The 23,220-nt window shown below is 40.4% G+C and overlaps 1 protein-coding gene across 17 annotated transcripts in view; it reads left to right on the forward strand.

Annotated features, from left to right (window-relative positions):
* Positions 1-23,220, forward strand: part of LOC132127699 (disks large homolog 2-like) — a 227,297-nt gene that overhangs the window by 37,955 nt on the left and 166,122 nt on the right. The window contains exon 1 of one of the 17 annotated variants that reach the window (XM_059539714.1): positions 6,541-6,837. The exons of the other annotated variants lie outside the window; for them this stretch is intronic. Coding sequence (XP_059395697.1) covers positions 6,808-6,837 — 30 coding nt within the window. The 5' untranslated portion in view covers positions 6,541-6,807. Of the gene's footprint in view, positions 1-6,540; positions 6,838-23,220 lie in introns of those variants that run through there. 17 annotated transcript variants of the gene reach the window in all.

Genomic DNA, 23,220 nt, shown 5'->3' on the forward strand with positions numbered 1-23,220 from the left:
CATTTTTTGGTTTCAGTTAACAATATAGCAAGAAGTGTGTTTGTATGTACAGTAAATAAATCCTATTTACTTTTTTAAACAAATGTCATTATTCTTCATGTGACAGTATCTCACTAAATATTAACCAATAATATCCTATTTTATCGATGAGCCAATCAGATAATGTTTAATAAAAGTCCTACCCTAAATTATTTTCTGTTAAATATTAAATCGCACTTGGAAATATGCCATATTTCAAAACTTAATGCACTGCAAATCCATTTCATGTTGTCTTTATTCTCATTTCTTAACACACAAGTCCTCTTTGTGGCTCACTCAGAGTTCATGTGGTAAATTACAAATGTTTTTTTTTTGAGAAATGATAACTGCAATATAGAAGTTATCTGTGCAGCGGAGCTGATCGGTGACAGCGGCGTTCATGAGAGACTCGTCCTCTCCTGGAAAAAGCTTTCTTAATTACCTCAATCTGGCAGGGGAACTACATGCTCCATCGGGAATTTCAATATGGGAGAGAAAGAAAGAAAAAAAAAACCTTGTAAACCTTGTAACATCTATCTTCTCCGAAAAGTCCAAAAGTTTGAAGATCTGACATTTTTTATGCATTCTCAACATTCAGCATTTAAAATAAAATTGGTTTGGGAAACCTTTGGAACAGAGGGATTTTAAATGAGTCTGGCGTCCTTCGTCTGTATGCACTATTAATGGGTGGGTAGGATTGAAGTTTAAGTTGTGTATTTGTGTGTGTGGAGCCTGTGTTTCTGCCTTTTTTGCCAGTACAGCTCCCATCTTGGAGGCGTGTTGATCTCCAGTAATTGCCACCACTGTCTAACTCAACCAGCTTGGATGCTCGCAGCGTTTACCAAGCAGTTAGAAATACTCATACATACAAGAACCAATGTTCTATTCTAAAAACCTGTCTGAGCAAGAATCATTTCAATTATTGTGTAATTCTGCTGACCTTGTGTCAGTATGATTTCAATGATGCTTTAACAATATGAGACTTCAGTTAGTCAATCTGTGTTATGAGTGACCCAAATGTACTCAAGACTAAACCAAGGACTCTGAGTTTTAGACATCTGTGGCTTTTGTGTTTTTGAAAAGAGGGCAGAGCCAATTATAGGCAGGTACAAAGACGAACCCAAATATAGCTGGAATAGTACAGAAAGACTAGATCCATGGAAGTCCAGACAGCAGGGTGGAGGTCTTTTTGGAGGTCGCTTTTTCTGAATGAATCCGCGGCGACTCCCTCTTTTGTTTCTCAAGTGTGGGACACCTGAGTGTCTTGAGGTCACTTGGTTTGTAGATTCCACACACAGGGTCCCTGCGGCTCTACCAGATGTCACGTCTGCACACATGAGAGAGCAGCACTGTCCGCAGGTGTGTCGTCTGTAAACATTTACAACTGCTCTGTGTCTTAGGTGCTCATACAGTCACACACACACACACACACACAATACACATAGCTTTGTTGTTGAGTCGGATTGCAATGTTTTATCCTGCTAAATCAGAGTCATCCGTAGAAAATGAGCTTACGCTGAAATAGTGAAGGAGTTGTGGACACAAAGCCTCAGGCCAAAATAAAAAGCTTAATCTAGCTTACCCAAGGGGTTTTCTTTGTGTGTATCGTTGTTCTAAATAATAAAAAAAACATGTAGCATGGATTGCGTGGATTGCAAGTCCTGCTGACCCGGCATGTCCTGCTGACCGGGGCATGTGTGATATGAGGGTAAAGAGGGTCTGAATGATGAGCTTAATCTCTTAGTACTTACAAAGAAAGTATTTTATAGAATGTAACATAACTTTAACTTTTCAGAATCTATTAAGTTGCATATAAACTATGTGCACCACCAAAATAATTTCATAATCAGTATTGTTTTCAGTAAAAATATTTAAACCTCTATTAAACTAAATAAATTTGCTAGTAAAACTAAATTTGTATAACATATGTTTTGAAATTTTCCTGACCCATTGATGCAGTTTTGTCGTCTTGTACACATACATATATCAAAATGCCATAAAAAAATAATAATTTAATGGTAAGTCTCTTATGCTTACCAAGGCTGCATGTATATGATAAAAAAATACAGTAAAAACAAAAATTGTCTAAAATTAATACAATTTGAAATAACCCTTTTCTATTTTAATGTATTTAAAAATGTAACTTATTCTTGTAATGTCAAAGCTGAATTTTCAGCCATTACTCCAGACATCAGTGTCACATGATCCTCCAGAAATCATTGTAATATGCTGATTTGCTGTTCATCATATTACAATCAATATTTATTGATTTTTTTGTGTAACACATGCCTCGCAGATACAAACGGGGTAAATAATGTTTTTATGTTTTGATTAAAATATAGTTAACACTAAACGTCAGCGAAAACCCTAACAATTCACAATTTTTACAATAGTGCTCTCATTATAAAATTCACCTATATGAGAGTAGTTATTAATGTTCTGCATTTCTGTTTTGAGAGGCACTCGCTGAAGATGACCAGTAGAGTGAGCATTTGATAGCAAGTTTTTAATCAATGGGATTAAATTCATAATTTCATGTAGAATAGGCTTCGTTATTTATACAACATAACGTTAATATTAGGACTTATAGCCTATCTGCAAAAAGAGCACGAATGCAAATGAACGTGTCTGCGCAGCTCTGAATGAACTCCTTTTGTGGACGCGTTCTTCACAAAACAATGTGCAGAAACACGGCAGCTAAACTCAACGTTTTATTATAACGGTGTTCTCATTTTAACGGTATGTGTGTGACAGTCCCAGTCATAGTTATTAATATTCTGATTTGTTGTTTGTCCTGCTTGTGCTGCGCGGTAAAGAGATATTCAGCGTAGTACTACAATGAAGTGCTTGACTCAACCAAATGCATTTTATATCAGGTAAATAATATATCCACAATATATATAAACCTGCTGAAATGTTTTGAAATCACTTGAACCCTACCTGATCGAAAAAAAATCCACTCTCTTCCTGTGTCAGTTTGAGTCTTGGTAAAGTTTTAAATCCCTGCCGTCAAGATGCTCCTCTGTCGGTCACGGATTATGGAAAGTAAAACATAAATCTATAGGGGTGGTTGGATTTATTCACGCACTTTAAAATATTTATTTGAAGCTTCTTTCTTTTCAGATTCTTATTCACGGCTTTATCATAATAGGCTGCATATTAACTTATTGGGAGAAAACCGCAAGTTCTGTGTGAAATCAGACATTTGAGCTCCCCCATATAAACAGAATGGCATAATCATAACAGCCCGCGAATATTCGATTGTGATATTGGTAGTCGAATCAGGCTCCTCGAATCTAAAGTTTTAGCTTATCATTTCTGTAATATGCCGTGTTTCCACCGCAGGAACTTTACCCAGGAACTAGGGACTTTGGCCTAGTACTCGGTGTGTTTCCCCCGCAGGAACCAGGAACTAAATAAAGTTCCAGGAAAAAAAATGCCTCTCAGAAAGTCCCTGCTGGCGAGGTGGTACTTTTTCAAAGTTCCGGAACTTCCGGGGCGGGACTTGGGCGCTAAACATCCTGATTGGTTGAGTTCACGCAGCATTGGATGAGTTCAACCACCATTTATTCGGATCAACATTTTCAAAATATTAATGTTATTGTGTTATGAAATGTAATTTTAAAAGTATTTCAGGCGAGAATGTAGTTGTTTAAAACTCAAATCTGTGGTTTATTTATGAAGACAGCGCCTATTTAAAAATGTGTTTCATTTTTAAATCTCATAATATCTCTTTAGTGGTTAAACATAAAATATAATTCAGCTGCAGGGTAAATCTAACAGGTTTTCTTTGGTCTGTATTCAATTTATCTATATGTTAAAATGAAAATAAAAAAGGCAAATTTATATAATATTTCGTTTCATTGTAATGGCTGTATATACACATATCCCTGAACTAAGTACATTTCTGCAGCTGTTATTATATTTAAATGAAAATGAAAGGAGGCAGTGGTATTTGATATCCTATTTCGTTTTATTGTAAATATACTGAGGGGAAAATTGCAGTAGCCAAAGCGAGCTGAGTTCACGCAGCATTGGTTGAGTTCAACCACCATTTATTCGGATCATTTTCAAAATATTACTGTTATTGTGTCATGAAATGTAATTTTAAAAGTATTTCAGGTGAAATTGTAGTTGTTTAAAACTCAAATCTGTGGTTTATTTATGAAGACAGCGCCTATTTAAAAATGTGTTTCGCCGATCTCAGAGACGGTCAGCTCGACGCGACCAGCGGGAGCTCAGTGCTTATGTATCCACCGAGAAGCAGCCTCACCTCGGCTAGACCTTCTGATATGTACCACTGGCTCTGATGTCTCTTTAGTGGTTAAACATAAAATATAATTCGTATTGGGTAAATCTAACAGGTTATCTTTGGTCTCTATTCAACTTATCTATATGTTAAAATGAAAATAAAAAAGGCAAATTTATATAATATTTCGTTTCATTGTAATGGCTTTATATATACACATATCCCTGAACTAAGTACATTTCTGCAGCTGTTATGTTGAAATGAAAACGAAAGGAGGCAGTGGTATTTGATATCCTATTTCATTTTATTGTAATATACAGAGAGGAAAATTGCAGTAGCCATGGTCAGCTGACTGAAGTTATCAAGTACGCTGCTGTTTGCAGATTTACCGGATTTGCGTCGTCGCGGACATCACACTCCCGAGTCGAATGCGCAAAGTCTGAACTACCGAGGATGCACGTCCAAAATCAGCGTACTTTGTATTGAGAAACGCGCACAGACCTACGTCACCAGTCTATTTGCCTAATCTTCCCGGTACTTTACACCGCGGTGGAAACGCAGAAAGCAACAGGTCTGGGGGGAAAAAAGTTCCTGGGAAAAAAAGTTCCTGGTACAAATGTTCTGGGTAATTTCGGTGGAAACGCGTCAATAGACAGACAAAATTGTTTTTTAGAGCCCTATTCTAGTCCTTTAGTAATTTTTTGAAACTTTCAAGAATGTGAAGGGCCTCTCTTCTAGAAACAGGGTTAGCATTGTTAGGATAGTAAACAGTGTGCTAATAGTTTGCTGAGAGTTCATGTAAGGAGAACACAAAACAGAGTTTGGCACTAAAACAAAGATTGCCTCACCAAGTTCATGTTTGAGCATAAGAGCCACTGTCTCAATGTCTTGACGACCTTGTTTCTTAATTATTCCCCCATGTCTGTGGGAAAGTGTTGTGGAGAGGAAGTTAAAGCACTCGGACTATAATGTGATCACTCAAAGCGGCTTTGAGGCCCATCTGCTGTAGGGCTTAGTGTGTGTGTGTGTTTAAGGAGTAAGACATAGACATAATGCGTGCAGAGGCTTTTGAGATGCTAGATGCAGAATGAAAGCCATGATCAGGGTGCTGTTTTGTGAGGAGCTGGAATTGGAGAAGCGGGCAGTGTACAGGCAGCAGGTAAGACTGACCAGAAGATTAGCAAGATTACAAAGAAAGCAGGTCTGGGTAGTAATACTGCTGTTACTTTAAGAAGTACCGCTCCATGCCAGACAATCCAGTGGTCATCAGCTGGAAAGCCAGGTGAAACTTCAAGTGCTTGTAGCTGTTTTGTTTTTTATTTATACAGATATATATTAAATTTATATTTATAATCTACTTTATGCATATAAGAATCATGATCAGGTTTAATATGCTGTTACGATTCTTCCAAAACACTTTTGTGGTTTAAAAAACAAAAACAAAAAAAAAAACAACATGAGTAAATAATGACAACATTTCCATTTTGGGGTGAACTTTCCATTCAGTCGTATACAGATATTTAACTGAAAACAAACCTTTTCTAGTAATTGACTCACTTATTAAGTAATTTGATCTCTTTCTAGAAAATTATAGGTTTAACTTTTCATATGACCCCAAATCTTTATTGTTCTCATTCCTCTACACTCATATATGTCTGAGATCCTCTAAAGATTGAAATTGCCCCTGCTATGGTCAACATTTTGTTCTCAAGACTGTTTTATTTATTTTTCAACGAGACATAAACACTTCATGATTGTTATTTTATGACTGCAGTAAGCAGCTCTCCCCTCTTGTCTGTTTATTCGTTTAAAGTACTTGGGAAGATCTTGATATAAAGAACAGATGTATGATGTGCCAATCTCTGCTGAAGCATTGCTGGAGTTTCCTCTCTGTGACTGCTGTCTCTTTGTCTTGTGCCTGCTCACTAGCCCTGTGCACTTAAAAGGCAGGTTATTTGAGCTTTCTTCGCTGGTTTTCCAAGACGCCCCAAAATAAACCCTGACTGATGTTGTCAAGGTCAGTGTGCTCAGTCACTCCCCTCTCTTAAACCCTCCAAACTACCCATTCTTACACTTAATTTATCTGCACAACTGGCTTGGATTCAGCTTAGCTGTGCCTCAAACAATAAAAAGAAGGAAAAATCTAAACTCTCACAGCACAAACAGTGTCTACAATAGCTATTTTCCCAATCGTAGTGCAGATTCTCAGAGCTGTCTCATCTGTGAGGGGTGAGCGCGTCTGTTATCTCGCGCATGGGTGTGCGTGTGTGCGGCGAGCTCCAGAGGAGGAGGGATGCTCTGTGATCTCAGCAGCAGCAGAGGCAGCAGTCTGAGCCTCAGCCATGCGGCTGAGCAACGGATAGTGCTAACAAGCGCCGGGCTCTAGGACTACGGCAAGACCATGCCTGGACAGAGAGAGCATTAGCTCCAGCCGTGCCTTCGTTCCTCTCCCTTTCAGTCTCTCTCCCCTCTCTCACCTCTTTCAATTTGTTAATGTGGTGCTGATGAAGAGGAAAATAGCTTGAGCTGTTTGGCTCAGGATGGATTGTCTGTGTATTGTCACAACTAAGGTAAGGAGAGCTGGAAGTGGATGAGAATTGAATGAGTATGAAAGGGAAGATGCTTTTTTGTCCTTCCAGCCGTGAGTATGCGTCGGCGGTGTTGTTTGTTTCGTATTTCCTTGATGTATCTTTTAAAATTGATTTTTAATGTCAATGTGTTCATTGGTTTATGTGTTGCATTAGAGTGTATTGTATCAGGCTTAATAATCCCACGTCGCCGGCTCTGTGAAGCCATTAAGCAATAAACTTGTTAGAAACTTACATCCACAGATAACGAGACTCTCCGTAGGAAACGGGGCTTTTAGCTCCTCACCAACCACTGGAGCCAGACTCAATGCTGGTGGAATACATTATTGATGGTCAGTCCATCAACAAATGGTCCAAGGCTTTATCGGATTTTCCTGCCTTTCGTTGCTGCAGGTATCCGGACAGGAAGCCCTTTGAGTGGCATTAAAGTATTGAGAGTGCCAGTCTACCAGCAGTACTTGGGCTAATGGGGTTTATTTCACTGGAGCAGAGCTGCTTTGTTTTCATGTTTCTAAATATACAATATGAGTGATCTGATATGTGCATCTCTCTTCAGTTTAATGTTCTCTGTAGACTTGTCTGAATGAACTCCTTTTGTGGACGCGTTCTTCACGAAACAATGTGCAGAAACACGGCAGCTAAACTCAACGTTTTATTATAACGGTGTTCTCATTTTAACGGTATGTGTGTGACAGTCCCAGTCATAGTTATTAATATTCTGATTTGTTGTTTGTCCTGTTTGTGCTGCGTGGTAAAGAGATATTCACCGTAGTACTACAATGAAGTGCTTGACTCGTCCAAATGCATTTTATATCAGGTAAATAATATATCCACAATATATATAAACCGGCTGAAATGTTTTGAAATCACTTGAACCCTACCTGATCGAAAAAAAAGGGAGGGCTTGTGCCTAATCTATAGACAGCTATCGCTCTCATTCACAGTCAGTGTTGCAGCTGCAATTCACCATCCTGTGAACTGAAATATTAATGTTTGTATTTTCGTGCTTTGTTGAATCAATGCTAGAAGTGCCATTGTGATGGTAATGTGGGCAGCTCGGCTATGTGCGGTGAATTCCAAATGTTACGCTATTACAGCTGAATGGGAAGTACCTTAATGCTTATTGTTAATTGGTCAAGTGTATTTTGTATAAACTTTATGAACTCTATAAAAATGGTTATTTAATATAAGGCATCGTCAATAGTTTTTTAATACCCCTGGAAACAGGTGGTGCATTGATAGCAATACCTATATACCTATATATTTTAAATGAAATAATACTATTAATCAACAATAAATCAATCAATCAGAAAAGATGGTAAAGACATTATTATTTAAAATAAATAAATACTGTTAAATAAATTCGTTCCTTTGAACTTTATCAAAAACTCCTAAAAAAATTATAACAGGTTCCACAAAAGTATTAAGCAGCACAACTTTTTTGTTAATGTTTGTAACATTAACAATAATAATAAATGTTTCTTGAATACCAAATCAGCATATTAACATGATCTCTGAAGAATCATGAGACACTGAAGAATGAAGTAATATAAATAAATTACATTTTAAATAATATTTAAATAGAAAACAGCTGTTTTCGATAGTAATATATATTTCACAATGTTTTTGTTTTTACTGTATTTTTGATTAAATAAATGCAACCAGTGTTTTGATGATGTAATATCCGGTCCCAGCTGAGTTGCTTACTCAGATTTTTGCTTTCAATTCCTTGGTCACCCACAGGAATTATTTTAAGCTTTTTTCTTCAGCTGGACTTTGTGAATCATCGTTCATGTCTTATGAAAAAGTATTTTCTGTGCTCTAAGTGGCTAGTTGAAGTGTTTCTTAGAAATAGACAATTACTTAAGTTTTAAGGTACACAGAGATCTAGAGAGCAAGTTGTCAGTGTAGCCCAATACATAATGTAATGATAGAAACTAAGTGCACCTTTCATTCACAGGGTTCCACACATCATTTGGGTTCTCTCTTTCAGTCCCAATGAGTAGCTAAACCCAGTTAGTTATACACACATTTTTTTTTTTCATGAAGACTTATTTAAACACTATTTACTTGAACACTGAAGGTTTTTTTTTTCTCTCAGGGCCTTTCTCTTTAGTCTTTACTGACTCCTTCCTGCTTCCCATGTCAGCCATAATGTTGAAAATAGTTTGCACAAGATACATAGAGACTGTTGCACAAGATACATAGAGACTGTAAGAGACCAACTGCTCAAGAAAACAACCAGACTCATTTAGGAAGCACTGAGCTTTGTGGTTAAAAGAGCACCATCCTGGTTTGTAGCAATTTAGCAGTGTAATAATGCTGTTGACAGACATCTGGCTCCTCTGTGGCTCCCTGGGAAGCACAATTCAAGACTCATAGGGTGAACTCCTCCATCTGATAGAAAAGGTGAAATACGAGTGAGAACATTAAATGGAAAAAACAGATACATCTTTGGCCTCTAGAAAGCAGTTTTTCTCTTTTGCCTATAGCTGCTGACTGACGCCAAGACTTAAAGTTGGCCCAATTTGTCTGAAACCTCCATTGTTTGATTGTTTATATTTGTTTGTCCATACAGATCATTTCAAGATAATTCAAAACACTTCTAGACCTTTGAAGCATATTTATTATTTGTATGTATTTTCTTTTTTCATAAAATATCAAAGTTAAATTATGGGAAAGGCAGGATGTTGCAAGCCAAATTGAAGCTTGTGTTACCCACATGAGTGACATTGCAATCAGTATGGATATTCAGATTTAGATGTATGCAAAAAATACAGATTCAGAAAGTCATAAACTTGTCATTGTATCATCAGGAGACAGACATTCGCAGAAGGAACAAGATCTTGTTGAGGGAATATCCTCCCTCACAAGAGCCAATTATATTGTACACGCTGAGAGTTATTATGCCGTGCTTCATCACAGGAAGTCTTTCCTCCAACAAAGCTGTTGTCAGTGTTTTTTTTTTTTTTTTTTGCACTGTGGCTGTAAATATTTCGTGTGAGTGCCTTCTATTTTAAGTGAAGTGTACACGCACATCCAGCGCCCTCCACCCCCTCCCTCTACTTCAAATGCACGCAACAATATATCTGCATCTTTCCCTCTCTCTTTCTGTCACTTCCTCCACTCTGTTTTGGGTAGTTAATGTTACGTAATAGTTTGCGGGATGCACTCAGTAGGTTTTGCCTGAGAGAATATCATCCCACACACACGCTGTGTGACGCTGGGTGTTTATGTGTGTGTTTCAGTCTCCTATCACAGCTGTTTTTAGTGGCTAGGACAAAGGTGATGTAATGACAATCTCTGCCTCCACCCCAGCAGGGCAACCCTCTCTGTTCGCTTCCCTCTCCTCCGCTGGACAGTGTGGGTTCTAGGGTTCATCTGCGTAGGAAACACATATTGATTGATTTTTTCTGGCCCACGAGGCCACGCGATCGCATCTCTCTGGTAGAGTTGAATATGTCTGCAATTCTTCTGTTCATTCACTCAGGCAGAGGTGTCAAATTTGCAATGGACGTTGCCTACATGCTTTGCAGAGCTTTAACACTTTATGGCTTAAAGTCCCGTTCACACCAAGGATGGTAACTATAATGATAAAGTTTTAATAATCTTTATAATATTATGAAAATAGAGCAGTTCACACTTCAACTTTAACAGTAATGACAGTATACTTGTAGTCACTTTCAGAGCTTTTTTTTCAGTTTTCAGAGTGATACAAATATTGACCTTAAGTCAATTGAATTGCTGACATTGAATAGTTGAAAATTAATGCTGTCAAACAATAATCATGATTAATCGCATACAAAATATATGTTTTTGGTTGCATAATATATGTGTTCTGTGTATATTTATTATGTGTATATATATATAATACTGTCTTTCCCTCTCAAAATGTTTTGCCATCAGCCTTGTAGGGTGCACCCTGTAGAGTAACATAAATTGAATTAGTCCTATTGTCAATGTCTTGTGAATGTGACACTGCTCTCTAGATCAGGGTGAGTAGCTTTGCAGTACTGCTGAGTTCAGAGTTATAGAAAAGCCTTTCTGCATCTCTAAGCGCCCACCATAATCCTCTCATTGCATTTGAATATGTACCAGAGCTAAACATGTGCAGTGGGGCTGGGACGGCAGATATTTTCAGAGCGCTGCAGTGACATAAGGCCAAGTATGAAGACTAGACTAAAGACCTTGTGATTTAAGCTGCTGTTAATGTTAAGCATATGTTTTTTTTCTATTACCCGATAAACATCTTTAAAATACACTTCCATTGAAAAGTTTAGGGTCAGCATTTTATTTATTTATTTATTTAAAGAAGGCAGCATTTATTTGATTACCAATACAGTAAAAATTATATCGTGAAATATTGTTACAATTTAGAATAACTGTTTTTTGTTTTTTGAAGAGGACCTATTTGAGCCCTCAGGTCAAAATGGACCACAGAACATTTATTTAATGTTGTAAGTGCCCCTTTTTCTCTCTTTAAATGCAAGTGATCTGCATCCCAATTCATCTTAATATCATACCCTAAGAGTATGTGCTCTTTTTGTGAAGAAAAATTACATACTTTTGAGTGTGTAGCAGAGGCAAATAGGCAAGCTTTGGAACATGCTTAATTGTCTTAACTTCGTCTGTAATGGACTGCTCTATTGCTTAGTTACATGCATCCTTTCGACTTCAAACAGCCCTGTCAATCATCTTGTCAGTTAACATCATCCAGATTTTGTATCATTTAATTTCCTAATGTACTGGAGAGAAATGAAGTAGCACAGTCGTGGGTCTTTCATGCCGAGAACTCTCCTCATGTGTTTGCATAATGATGCATTTAAAAGTTAATGACCAGCCGTGTCTTTATTAAACTTCAAAAAGTAATCAAACTGTGAGTTGATCTCATTAGTTGTTGTATGAACAGACTTTTTAACATTTCTAAAACTCTAAAGTTGATCATATGTGAGGATTTATGTTTTAGATGTTGTTAGTATCTCTTCATTAGTCTAACTGACAGATATTCATCAAATAAATAGTCTAAATAACTATAACCTTTATTGCACAGGACTATCATAGTCATCACACAAAACAGGGACCTTCATACTGTGTATAACAGGAAGATTGTTCACAGCAGGCTTGCAGAAATGTATTGTTGAAGGATGTGGTTTAGTTGAAAACTTTTGATGACTGTAGCAGATGCGCTTTAAATGAGATGAATTAAGTCCTTTGAGGGAGTTTAGGCCCAATCCCATTTCTAGACTTTAGCCCTTCCCCTTTCCCCTAGCCCTCTCAGGGCTCCAGACTAACATTTGAGAGCAGTGGCACAAGCGCCATTAAGTTCTACAGATGGTGGCGCCAGGAGCAGATTTGGTAGTACTGGGGGTGGTGTGTAGGGGTATTCATAATAAAGAACAGTTAATCATAAAATTACTGTTGTTTTGCATTAATAAGTGTTGTTATTAATAATATTTCATTTTTATTTTATTTTATTTTCATTTATTTTTTATTTTTATTTTGTTTATTGTTTATACAGATTTGACAGTAAAGCACTAAGCTTGAGTTAAGATGTACTTTTATTAACAACAGTAAAAGGTGCAAAATTTTTATATACAGAAAATGTATATATTCCACTCTTATTAAATGTACCATTATTTTTCTTGCATATGGAGCTGACCAACTTCAGTGATTATGTGTGATCTATTAGCAAATTGAAGAAAAGTTTGTGACTTTTCTTACTTCATACATAAAAAGGTGTAAAATTTTGACAAAATCTGATTTCTTGATGATTTAATATTTTATAATAGTGAATTTATAATTTCAAAATATAGAGAAAAAGTAGAAATGAATGACTAATTAGCCAGTAAGTGCTCCTCTGCTGCTGTCTACTGTTTATAATTGGGATTTGATGTATTATTATTATTATTTTTTAAATTTTACATAAGTGTTTGTTTACCACAAAGTATATTTTGTTCATCCCATTAAAATAACATTCAAACTGGATCATCTTAAAGCTTCAAAGTGCTGGAAATAGTTGTGTGAAATGCTTGAAAGTCGTTGAAAAGTGCTTGAATTTCTCTCTCAAAAGGTTGTACAAACCCTGAAATTAATGATATAATACATTCGACTATTTCTACCACAACACCGTGGTTACAGTTAGCATTACCACTTCAGGTTTCCATACTTATGTCAGCGCTGTTTATAATAGAGATTTCTGTGCAGAATTTGAATGATTCTCAAGATCTCGCAGTAACCTTATCATTGTGCAGCGAATTCAAACGCTTCTCACTGGATCTCGCAGCACTGTTGCATCTGTGCAGTAACAGTGTCGCAAAATCAACTTTGGTTCCCGAGTAAAGCTGTTCTGAGCTTGGACAAGTTTGTTTGCGTCGCAGTCTGAGTTTCACCGCTAAAACAGCGGTTTCGTTTCGTTTTCGTTTACAGTTTGAAGTTTCTTAAATGCACCAGTGCGACCGCTCACAAAAATTAGTCGCACCGGCAGAAAAAATGGTCACAGTCTGGAGCCCTGCCTCTATTTTGTGCGTGCACGTGAAGGGGTAGGGGTGTCTCAATTCTCTTTTGGTTGGAGGGGTAGGGGTAAGGGGAAGGGCCAGATAGCCCTTCAAACGAAGATTTTTCGGGATCACACTTCAAACAAAGGGGTATGAGAATTATCAGCATAAACCGGCTACTGCGGTAACATGGCTACCCGAGCAAACAAAAAGACACATACATGTAAACAATATTGGTATTAATAAAGATTTTAATGAAAATTAATCATGTTACATTCAATCGTGTGTTCATATTTACAGTCATGTTAAGGAGTCTAGTACCCCCAATAATTATAAATCGCTAAACCTAAAGGGAGAGAAAAAGATTAAAGTTGCGTGTATGCGTGTCTGTGCGTCTCTCTTTGCAATAAGTGAGTTTACTTCAAAAACAGCGTTTTTGTCCTCTCGTGGCTGGAAAAAATAATGTAATGATTCAGTATTTAAACTGTTTTTAATAAAAGTCATAGGGCAGCGTTGAAAAGTTTCTTTGCACCTGGGTGTGTGAGCTGCGCAATCTCTGATGTGTGTGTGTACAGGTATGTGTCAGTAAGCAGCGCATTAATATAGAACGGTAAGGCACTAATGTACACCAGTATTGGTGTGTATTGTATGAGTTAGATGATGCTCGATGACGTGTGACAGTATAATAGTGGTGTCCCAATTCTCAGGGGAACATTTTCACCCCTACAACTTGACTCTTTGTTTCAAGGAACAAGGGGTAGGAGTAGGGGAAGGGGTATAAATAAGAATTGGGATTGGGCCTTACTCTGCTTTGCATGTTAAAACACTTCAAAACACTTTGAAACTGGCTATTTGTTTGTCTGAACGTGATAGATGGGTGGAAATGCTTGGGAAACCTATTTGAAAGTAGTTTGTATTTTTATTTTTTTCTGAAATTCATTCTGGTACTGGAATTTCCACTAGTGGCTGCAGGGAGCTTTAACATGCTCACTTATGCGTTCACGGCAACCCCGCTGGCTACATAATCCATTCTATAGCAGAATATGCAAAACATTTGGATCCCTGTAGTTTTATGGGAAATAACTCCTCCAGTGTGACAGGGATACAATGAAATGGTTATATTGTTACACTGTTGTGCAGGATTGCCCCAGTTCTCCCACTGACACCTCACATAAAGTGGTATGATTACCCAACCCTGAGGAGTTTTGAAGAAGACTTTTTGTAAGGCGCTTAATGAGGTAATAACTGTGATCTACTGAATGAACAGACAGAGGAGTGTGGGGCCGCTCTGATGGAGGTCCGCTGTGTATCCAGTGATAGGAGTTTCTGAGCACTCAGATTTGTGCTCTGAAGTGTGTGATGTATGTTAATGAATGTGTCTGTACAGCAGCCTCCAGGTGCTTTAGAGCAGTGGTTCCCAAACTTTTCCATTCCACGACCCACCTAGACAAGTGTAATCTATTTCATGACCCACCACAATATTTGAGGAAAAAAAAAGGTTGATATTACTTTAAGCCTAATCTTACTTAAAAGTTTGATGACAGAAATGAAGTATTTAAGAAAAAAAACCTTTTTATTTTAGAGTAGGCCTACACCTGAAAAAAATCACTATTAATATTTAAGTTTTAATTTTTGTTTACAGACTTTAGAATATGTAGTGTCCATAAAAACGTTAAACAGGCTCACTCCAGTGAACTGTAATCTGCGCTGCTGTGTTTTGTTGCAGAAAATGCATTCACGATCCTTCCGTGTGTGTCGGTGAGAACGGAGCACAATCCAACACTTTTTTTAGAAAAAGCATAAGAAGCAAAGCAGAACTATCTAAAACTGTTTGGAGATTAAAATAATTGTGAAATAGGTAAAAAATAATAATAAACATGTGTCTCGTTTTAAATAAACAAAAAAAAAAAAAAACTGGATGACATTAAGTTCAGGCAGAAATTTATTTTAGCAATGGTTAAATTAATGTTCAGCAATATCTTCAAAAGATTTCTGAACTTTGGCAAATTTTTCTCTAAAAAGAGATGATACGTCAAGGAGTATTGCATTATTTTTTTGTGCATTTTGTTATGTGGAAATGTTTAAATCTTGTAGTGTTACAATTAACCCTGCGTTTGTGCACTGCTCACCCTGTACATGTGAAATGCTTTTTACAAACCGTTTCCCGAACGAAAAAAGTGCACAGAGCTCAAACGGACGATAGAAATGAATGAACATGGCCTACCTGAAACCGTTTTCGTAACATTTGTTTTCTGGTGTATGCAATCTCATGCGGAATATAGTGTATTGAAGTGAGCAAGTTTTTCTCTTTTAATAATGCGGACCGATTGAACCTTTTAATGACATTGCTCTGAGACCTTCACTGTTATTACAACTCGTGCGCGCCCGCGCTTCAAAACACGCAAAGCACGCGGACTTAATTGCAATTCGAAAATCACACTAAGGATATTGCAGTCCTTATTAATGTTGGTGGGCTATATCATTGTGACGAGTGGGTTCCCGGTTCCCGCCTCCTCCTTCCCGTGATTGAGAAGTTTTTAATGTGTTAGACTGGTGCCGAAGCCTGGGAGGAAGGAGGGACGCGGTGCCGAAGATCCCTCGGCACTGAGGTGAATCCGCAGTGCCATCGAGCAGGGCGAAGGAGGATGCTCGAGGCGGTGGGCTGGAGTGAGTTGCCGGGGAGACGGACGCTCCTCTTTTGTATCCTTCCGATCTCCTCCGTGGTTCTCGAGACTGGTGAGTCGAGCAGGTGTCGCTCAATTCCAATCACTCCACCGGCCTCGCACCGTTCCCACTCGTCACTTTCGTGCAGCCCTAGACTGAACTGTGTGTGTGTGTGTCATTGAAACGCAAATTTAGCTGCAGCCAAGTGACTTTGTGCGACCCACCTTGTTCCATTCTGTGACCCACAAGTGGGTCGCGACCCACAGTTTGAAAACCCCTGCTTTAGAGTACCCTTGGATCCGAGGTGGGGATTTGCATGGCCTAGGTATTGAGAGTGAAGTCATTCAACGTCACACACAAACACATTTCTTATCATCATGTTACTGTTATCATGGACTTCATATTTATCTTCAATTATTTATTTTCTCCCAAACCTTTCTGCATTTAAATTTTATTATTTTACTCGTGTGGACTGTTCATTGATCAGCACAATTTATATATATATATAAAACGATTTTGGTTTTATTTTGTTAAAATAAAATGTGTTTTTATTATATAATATGTAGGATTATTCTTATACTTGCGAAAACATTTAGTCCCTACAGTATAACTAGATCTGATCTAGATCTGACACTCTTTTCCAAAATATGACTTCTATTGATTTTATAAGAAGTAAAATTTTGACTAATACAGACTTACTCTAACTGTAAAAAAAACAAAAAAAAACATTGATTGACATTGATTGTTGCATATCACAAACCTACAGTATAATATGCCTAACAATATGAATCTTTTATTATGATTATTTTATAATGATCATATTAATTTCCAGCTTTTATATGCTCATTTGTGATTTATCTATTTTATATTAGATTAGCAATCCTCTACATTGTGAGTAAATCACTTGCATATGCGACTAAATCTTAATTCTGGGCGACTAAATGATGTCTAATATTAGCCAATGGCTAATAAATTCTCCGATTTTTCCTCGCCAGTGTGTGAGTTGGAGGCTAAATATAAGTTTAGCACATATATATTTTTACTCGCCGAACACACTAACTGAGCGCTTCAGAGTTTCACTCTCCGTCAAGCAATATGTGCTGTTTTTCAGTTTATCGTAATGGATGTGCAATGCATATGTATTTGACGTACTGTAAACTCTAGTGTGAAGGCGTGCGACTCGCCGTCACTTTGTCTCACACACCCAGAGAGAGAGAGAGAGAGAGAGAGAGAGAGAGAGAGAGAGAGAGAGAGAGAGAGAGAGAGAGAGCATTGATGCGCTACATGTAAACTATATTCTTTGTTGTATTTTCCTTTCAAAATAACGGCATTCCTTCGGAATTCTTCAGCTTTTAAGAACTGCAGGGTTTTCCAGTAGTGGGCAGAGCTAATGCACAAACGGCAATCTCATTGGCTGGCGCTCACCCATTATCGTCCCTGTTTTGATTTTAGGAAATCAGTTCGAGCGAACGCACACAACCTAATTAATATTCATGAATCCAGCAGCTCACAATCCTTAGTGCTTTTTATAGTTCTTATTAGTAGAATTCGTATAATTATTATCTTATCTGAATTTTTGGTAGGGTTTTTCCCTCTTTTTTTATTATTATTTTTTTTACAGAAACACTGAATGACTGAATGGATTATGTAATAAGTGTGTACACTATTGGCAGAAACTATGAACATGAACATCATTAAGCTGTACAAAACACTAGTTAAATGAACATTTAAAAAATGTGCATAGAAAATATATTTCAGCATGCAAAAAGGGAAAAACTTTTCCTGAGTCAGCTTGTCATTAAGCCATTAAGAATGCTGCGACCTCGACATAGTGTTTTCTCTGAATAATAGGAAGTGGTCACACACACGTTCAACAACCGTCCCGTTAATGTGGATGGGGTCATGCGTGCTTCCTTTCTTCTTCCTAAAGTCCACACTAAGGTTCTTTGTCTTACTGGTGTTAAGGAGAAGGATGTTGTCAGTGCACCATGTGGCCAGGTGCTGCACCTCCTCCCTGTTGGCAGTCTTATCATTGTCTCTGATGAGGCCAATTACCATGGTGTCATCTGCAAACTTGATGATGGAGTTGGATCCATGCACAGGCCTGCAGTCGTGGGTGTAGAGCAGTGATCCTCACTATTTTTTTCACAAGAGCCACATTGGCAGAGCAAAATCAAAAGGCGAGCCACTTTTATGACAACATACTAAGTCACCTTTGCAAATGTGCATTTCTACATATAAATTGGACATCCCACAAAAAAGAAATAACACGGCCAATACATTTTCACTTTATTAATAACAGCGTCCTCGCGCAGGCAAATGAGAAAGTCTGAACACAAACAAAATGCCCCCAAAAGAAAAACAAATCTCTATGTTTTCAGTGCTGATGCATTCATGTAACATTTAAGGGCACCTAAAAGCTGTCACAACGAACCGGCAATTCTTGGTTATGAATATGTAAAATATAGCAGAAGACATTTAATTTTTTTTATGTCTGTCGGCTAGAAAGATGCTGACTCGTGATCTTCGCAGTTGTGAACGCGCCTGAGAGAAATGCACATTTCATACGGGAGGGAGAGCAGTCTGTTTTCTTTCGTTTTGAATTGTTTTGTTTAAAAGTAGACATTTCAAGCTTTATATATAACCTATGTGTCGGGTCTGTGATGCAAGTAGGCTATACGCTGAGTTTCGGTTCATTCATGAGACAAACTCCAGGTTCACACCGGTGTGATGAAACGGCGGAGTCAGTTAGATCCATCTGCAGCAGTTTATTTAGGCAGGTAATCAAACAGAGAACGGCAGACATAAACTCAGGCTGGCATAAAAAGGGAACTCAAGCTGACGTTAGTAGAGAACTCCGATAGTCTAAATAATCAGGTTACTGAGTCCAGAGGTACTACGGAGAATAGCAATAAAGACCAGGGGTAAAACAAAACTTCACAAAATACCAAAGAGGAGAGCAATCCATATAAAGGGGAGAAGACTAGTTGCAGGTGATAATACTTAAGGTAATCAAGATAATTAAGCAGGGTTAGACGGGGATGATAGGAGAGAGGGAGACTGGGAAATGCAGTTCTAATATTCAGGAGAGAGGGATCTGATGCCGCCAGAGGAGGGCGTAGCAGACCGTTCCATGACACAGCCCCTCCCCTGCGAGCGGCTCCGGAAGCGAGGACCAGAACGTCGATGGGGTCTTCCTCGGGGTCTGGGAGCAGGTCGGTCAGGATGATCGCGATGGAAGCTGGTAAGGAGAGAGGGGTCTAGGATGTCCTGTGACCTGACCCAGGAGCGTTCCTCAGGACCGTACCCCTCCCAGTCAATAAGGTAATGTAGAGCCCCGCCACGACGTCTGGAGTCCAGTACTGCTCGCACCCGGTAGGCCTCCGTGCCGTCAACCTCAATAGGAGGATTCTGCACCGGCGTGTTCCCCTCTTGGCCCTCCTCTCTCCTGGGGGTGACTGCGGGTCGGAAAAGAGACACATGAAAGGTAGGTGAGATTCTGTAATGAGAAGGAAGAGCCAACCTAAATGAGACCGGGGTGATCTGGCGCAGAATTTTGAAAGGACCAATGAAGCGAGGGGATAGCTTCTTGCTGGGTAGTTTGAGACGGAAATCTCGGGCTGAAAGCCACACCCACTTGCCGGGACGGTACCGGGGACCCCCGCGTCGCCTCCGTTCCACATAATGCTGATATTTGCGAATGGCCCGTTGTAAATGCACATGAGCAGCATCCCAAGTGGCCTCGCTGCGCCGAAGCCAGGAATCTACCGCGGGGAGATCGGAGGGCTCGCCCGCCCACGGGAAGAGCGGAGGCTGAAATCCCAGGACACACTGAAAAGGTGTCAGACTAGTGGCCGGTTTAACTAAGGAATTCTGAGCGTATTCCGCCCAAACAAGGAAACGACTCCACTCCTGCTGATTTTGTTGGCAATAGGTCCGTAGGAAACGAGTTAGGTCCTGATTCAACCTCTCAACCTGCCCGTTGGCCTGAGGATGGTAGCCCGAGGTGAGACTAACATTAATATTGAGTTTCGAGCAAAGTTCCCTCCACACACGAGAAGTAAACTGAGGGCCTCGGTCAGTCACAATGTCCTCAGGAAGGCCAAAGAGCCGAAACACATGATTGAGGAGGGCTTCGGCGGTCTGTAAGGCTGTGGGAAGACCAGACAAAGGGATGAAACGACATGATTTAGAAAACCGGTCTATTACCGAGAGGATGGTGGTGAAACCCTGGGACTGAGGGAGGTCCGTGACAAAATCCACGGCGATATGGGACCAAGGGCGTCGTGGTACCGGCAGGGGTTGTAAGAGGCCAGCTGGTTTCAGGTGAGAAGCCTTGACCATGTTACAGGTGGAACACTGATGAACAAACTTGATCGCGTTAGCTCGAAGGGAAGTCCACCAGAAGCGATTGGAAACTAGCTGAGTGGTGGCCGTGATACCTGGATGTCCCGCGCTGGGAGTGCAATGAACCCATTGGAGGACACGGTCGCGGAGCTCGGGAGGAACATAGAGGCGGTCCCCCGGACATTCCGGGGGTGCGGGATGTTTTTGCTGAGCTGTAGAAACCTCAGTGATTATATCCCACTGCACTGGTGCGACAATGAGAGAGGAGGGCAGAATAGGAACTGGTTCAGAACACTCGTCTTTACTGCCGAACTGGCGTGAGAGAGCATCTGCCTTCCCGTTCTTAGAACCTGGTCTGAAAGTGACTTTGAAATTAAATCGGGAGAAGAAGAGGGACCAGCGAGCCTGGCGAGCATTCAGACATTTGGCGGATTTGAGATACTCCAGATTTCTGTGGTCCGTAAGCACAGTGAAAGCATGACACGCCCCCTCCAGCCAATGCCTCCACTCTTCAAAAGCGGTCTTCATCGCCAGAAGCTCTCAATCGCCCACATCGTAGTTGCGCTCTGCTGCATTGAGCTTACGAGAATAAAAGGCACAGGGATACATTTTAGCTGGATTACCATGACGTTGTGACAGGATGGCACCCACGCCCGTGTTAGAAGCATCCACCTCCACAATAAACTCTCTCTCAGGATCTGGGTGATGGAGAATGGTTGATGTGGTGAATCTCTTCTTCAAACTTTCAAACGCCATAGCGCATTCCGAAGACCAGTGGAAACGTCCTCCTCCTCCTTGGAGCAAAGAAGTGAGAGGAGCCACAACCATGCTGAAATTTCGGATAAATCGGCGGTAAAAATTAGCGAAGCCCAAGAAGCGCTGTAGCTCTTTCACTGACGTGGGTCGAGGCCAGTTAACCACCGCTTGTACCTTGTTGTCATCCATTACCACTCCGTCTGCGCTGATGATGTAACCCAAGAACGAGATCCGAGTCTGATGAAACTCGCATTTCTGTATCTTCGCATACAACTGGTGCTCGATGAGGTGCTTGAGAACACCTCGCACATCCTGAACGCGCGTTTCAAGGTTGTCTGAATAAATCAGGATGTCGTCAATGTATACAATTACACTCCGATTGAGCAGGTCTCTGAAGATCTCGTTGACAAACGCTTGAAAAACTGAAGGACTGTTGGAAAGGCCGAACGGCATGACCCGATATTGATAATGGCCGGAGGTTGTAGAAAACGCCGTCTTCCACTCATCACCCTCCCGAATACGAATAAGGTTGTAAGCATTTCGTAGGTCGAGCTTGGTGAAATATCGGGCCGTACGGAGCATTTCAAGGGCAGCTGGGACCAGAGGCAGAGGATAGCGGTATTTGACAGTTATCTCATTGAGACCCCGATAGTCTATGCACGGTCGGAGACCCCCATCCTTCTTCTTTACAAAAAAGAAACTGGCCGAAGCAGGAGATGTTGAAGGGGTAATGAAGCCTTTGGCAAGCTGTTCTTCTATATATGAATTCATGACCTCGGTCTCTGGCTGAGATGGGGGGTATACACGACCGCGTGGCGGCATGGTTCCCGACAGGAGCTCAATAGCACAGTCGACAGCACGATGGGGAGGTAAGTGTGAAGCTTCACGCTCGCTGAATGCTTGGGCAAGGTCATGGTAAACAGCGGGGATTTCCTGTAGATTTACGTCCACGGAGGGGCTGTCACTCAATTCAGGACCCTGGACAGCGGGTATGCATTTATTCCGACAATACAAAGACCACTGAACAATCCTCCTCTCAGACCAGGACATTTGCGGGTTGTGTCTCTCCAGCCAAGGAAACCCCAGAATCATAGGATGAAGTGGCGAGTGAATGGTGTAAAACTGGATGGTCTCCCTGTGTTGCGAGCCGATGCTGAAGGTGAGAGGTGGTGTGATGTGCTGACGCTCCCCTGTCCCCAGGGGGCGACCGTCCAATGCTGTCACTGTCACAGAGGGTTCACAAGAGCGGAGAGAAATTTGATGAGTTTTTGCAAAGGTTGAGTCAATAAAACTTCCAGCAGCTCCCGAGTCTATAAAAGCCCTCGATTTTAGCACCTGCCCATTAACAATTAACGAAATATCCACAGTGAGAGATTTTGAAGAGAGTGAACGTGAACTCACCGCAGCGGGGTTATGAGGAGCGGATTTCACCGGGCAGGAAGCCCTGAAATGACCAGCCTGACCGCAGTACATGCATAAATGATTGCGCTTCCTCCTCTCACGTTCCGCCTCGGAGAGATGGGTGTATCCGATCTGCATGGGCTCGGGCTCAGAGGTGCATACCGGGTTGAAACTCAGGCTGGTCCTGGCTGGAGGGCGGCGAGCCCGGATGAGATGATCGAGCCGGATGGTAAGTTCCATGATCTGACTGAGGGTCCTTCCGTCATCACGACAAGCAAGTTCTCCCTGCAGCTCCGCATTCAATCCCTTCTGATACAATATTTTGAGAGGATCCTCCCCCCAGCCGGTCTGAGCGGCGAGCGTACGGAAGGAGAGAGTGTAATCCGCTGTGGATGCTGTGGAATTCCCTTGCCACAGGGCGAGCAACAGTTCACCTGGATCCTTTCCTCCAGCTGGGTGCTCAAACACTTCTGTGAATAGGGTGACAAAAGCATCATAAGTAATAGACGTGAGCTGACCTCCTGACCACAGTGCCGTTGCCCACTCCAGCGCTTTTCCCGTAAGCAGGGTGCAGATGAGAAAGATGCGACCCTCATCGGTGCGATGTTCCGCGGGCCTGCTGACTTAGAGCTCGCACTGCAACAAAAATCCCTTGCAAGTGGAGGGTGAACCGTCATACTTTTCGGGTAGGGATAATCTTGGA

This window comes from Carassius carassius, chromosome 45 (assembly GCF_963082965.1).
Source record: "Carassius carassius chromosome 45, fCarCar2.1, whole genome shotgun sequence".
Classification (NCBI taxonomy): Eukaryota; Metazoa; Chordata; class Actinopteri; order Cypriniformes; family Cyprinidae; genus Carassius; species Carassius carassius.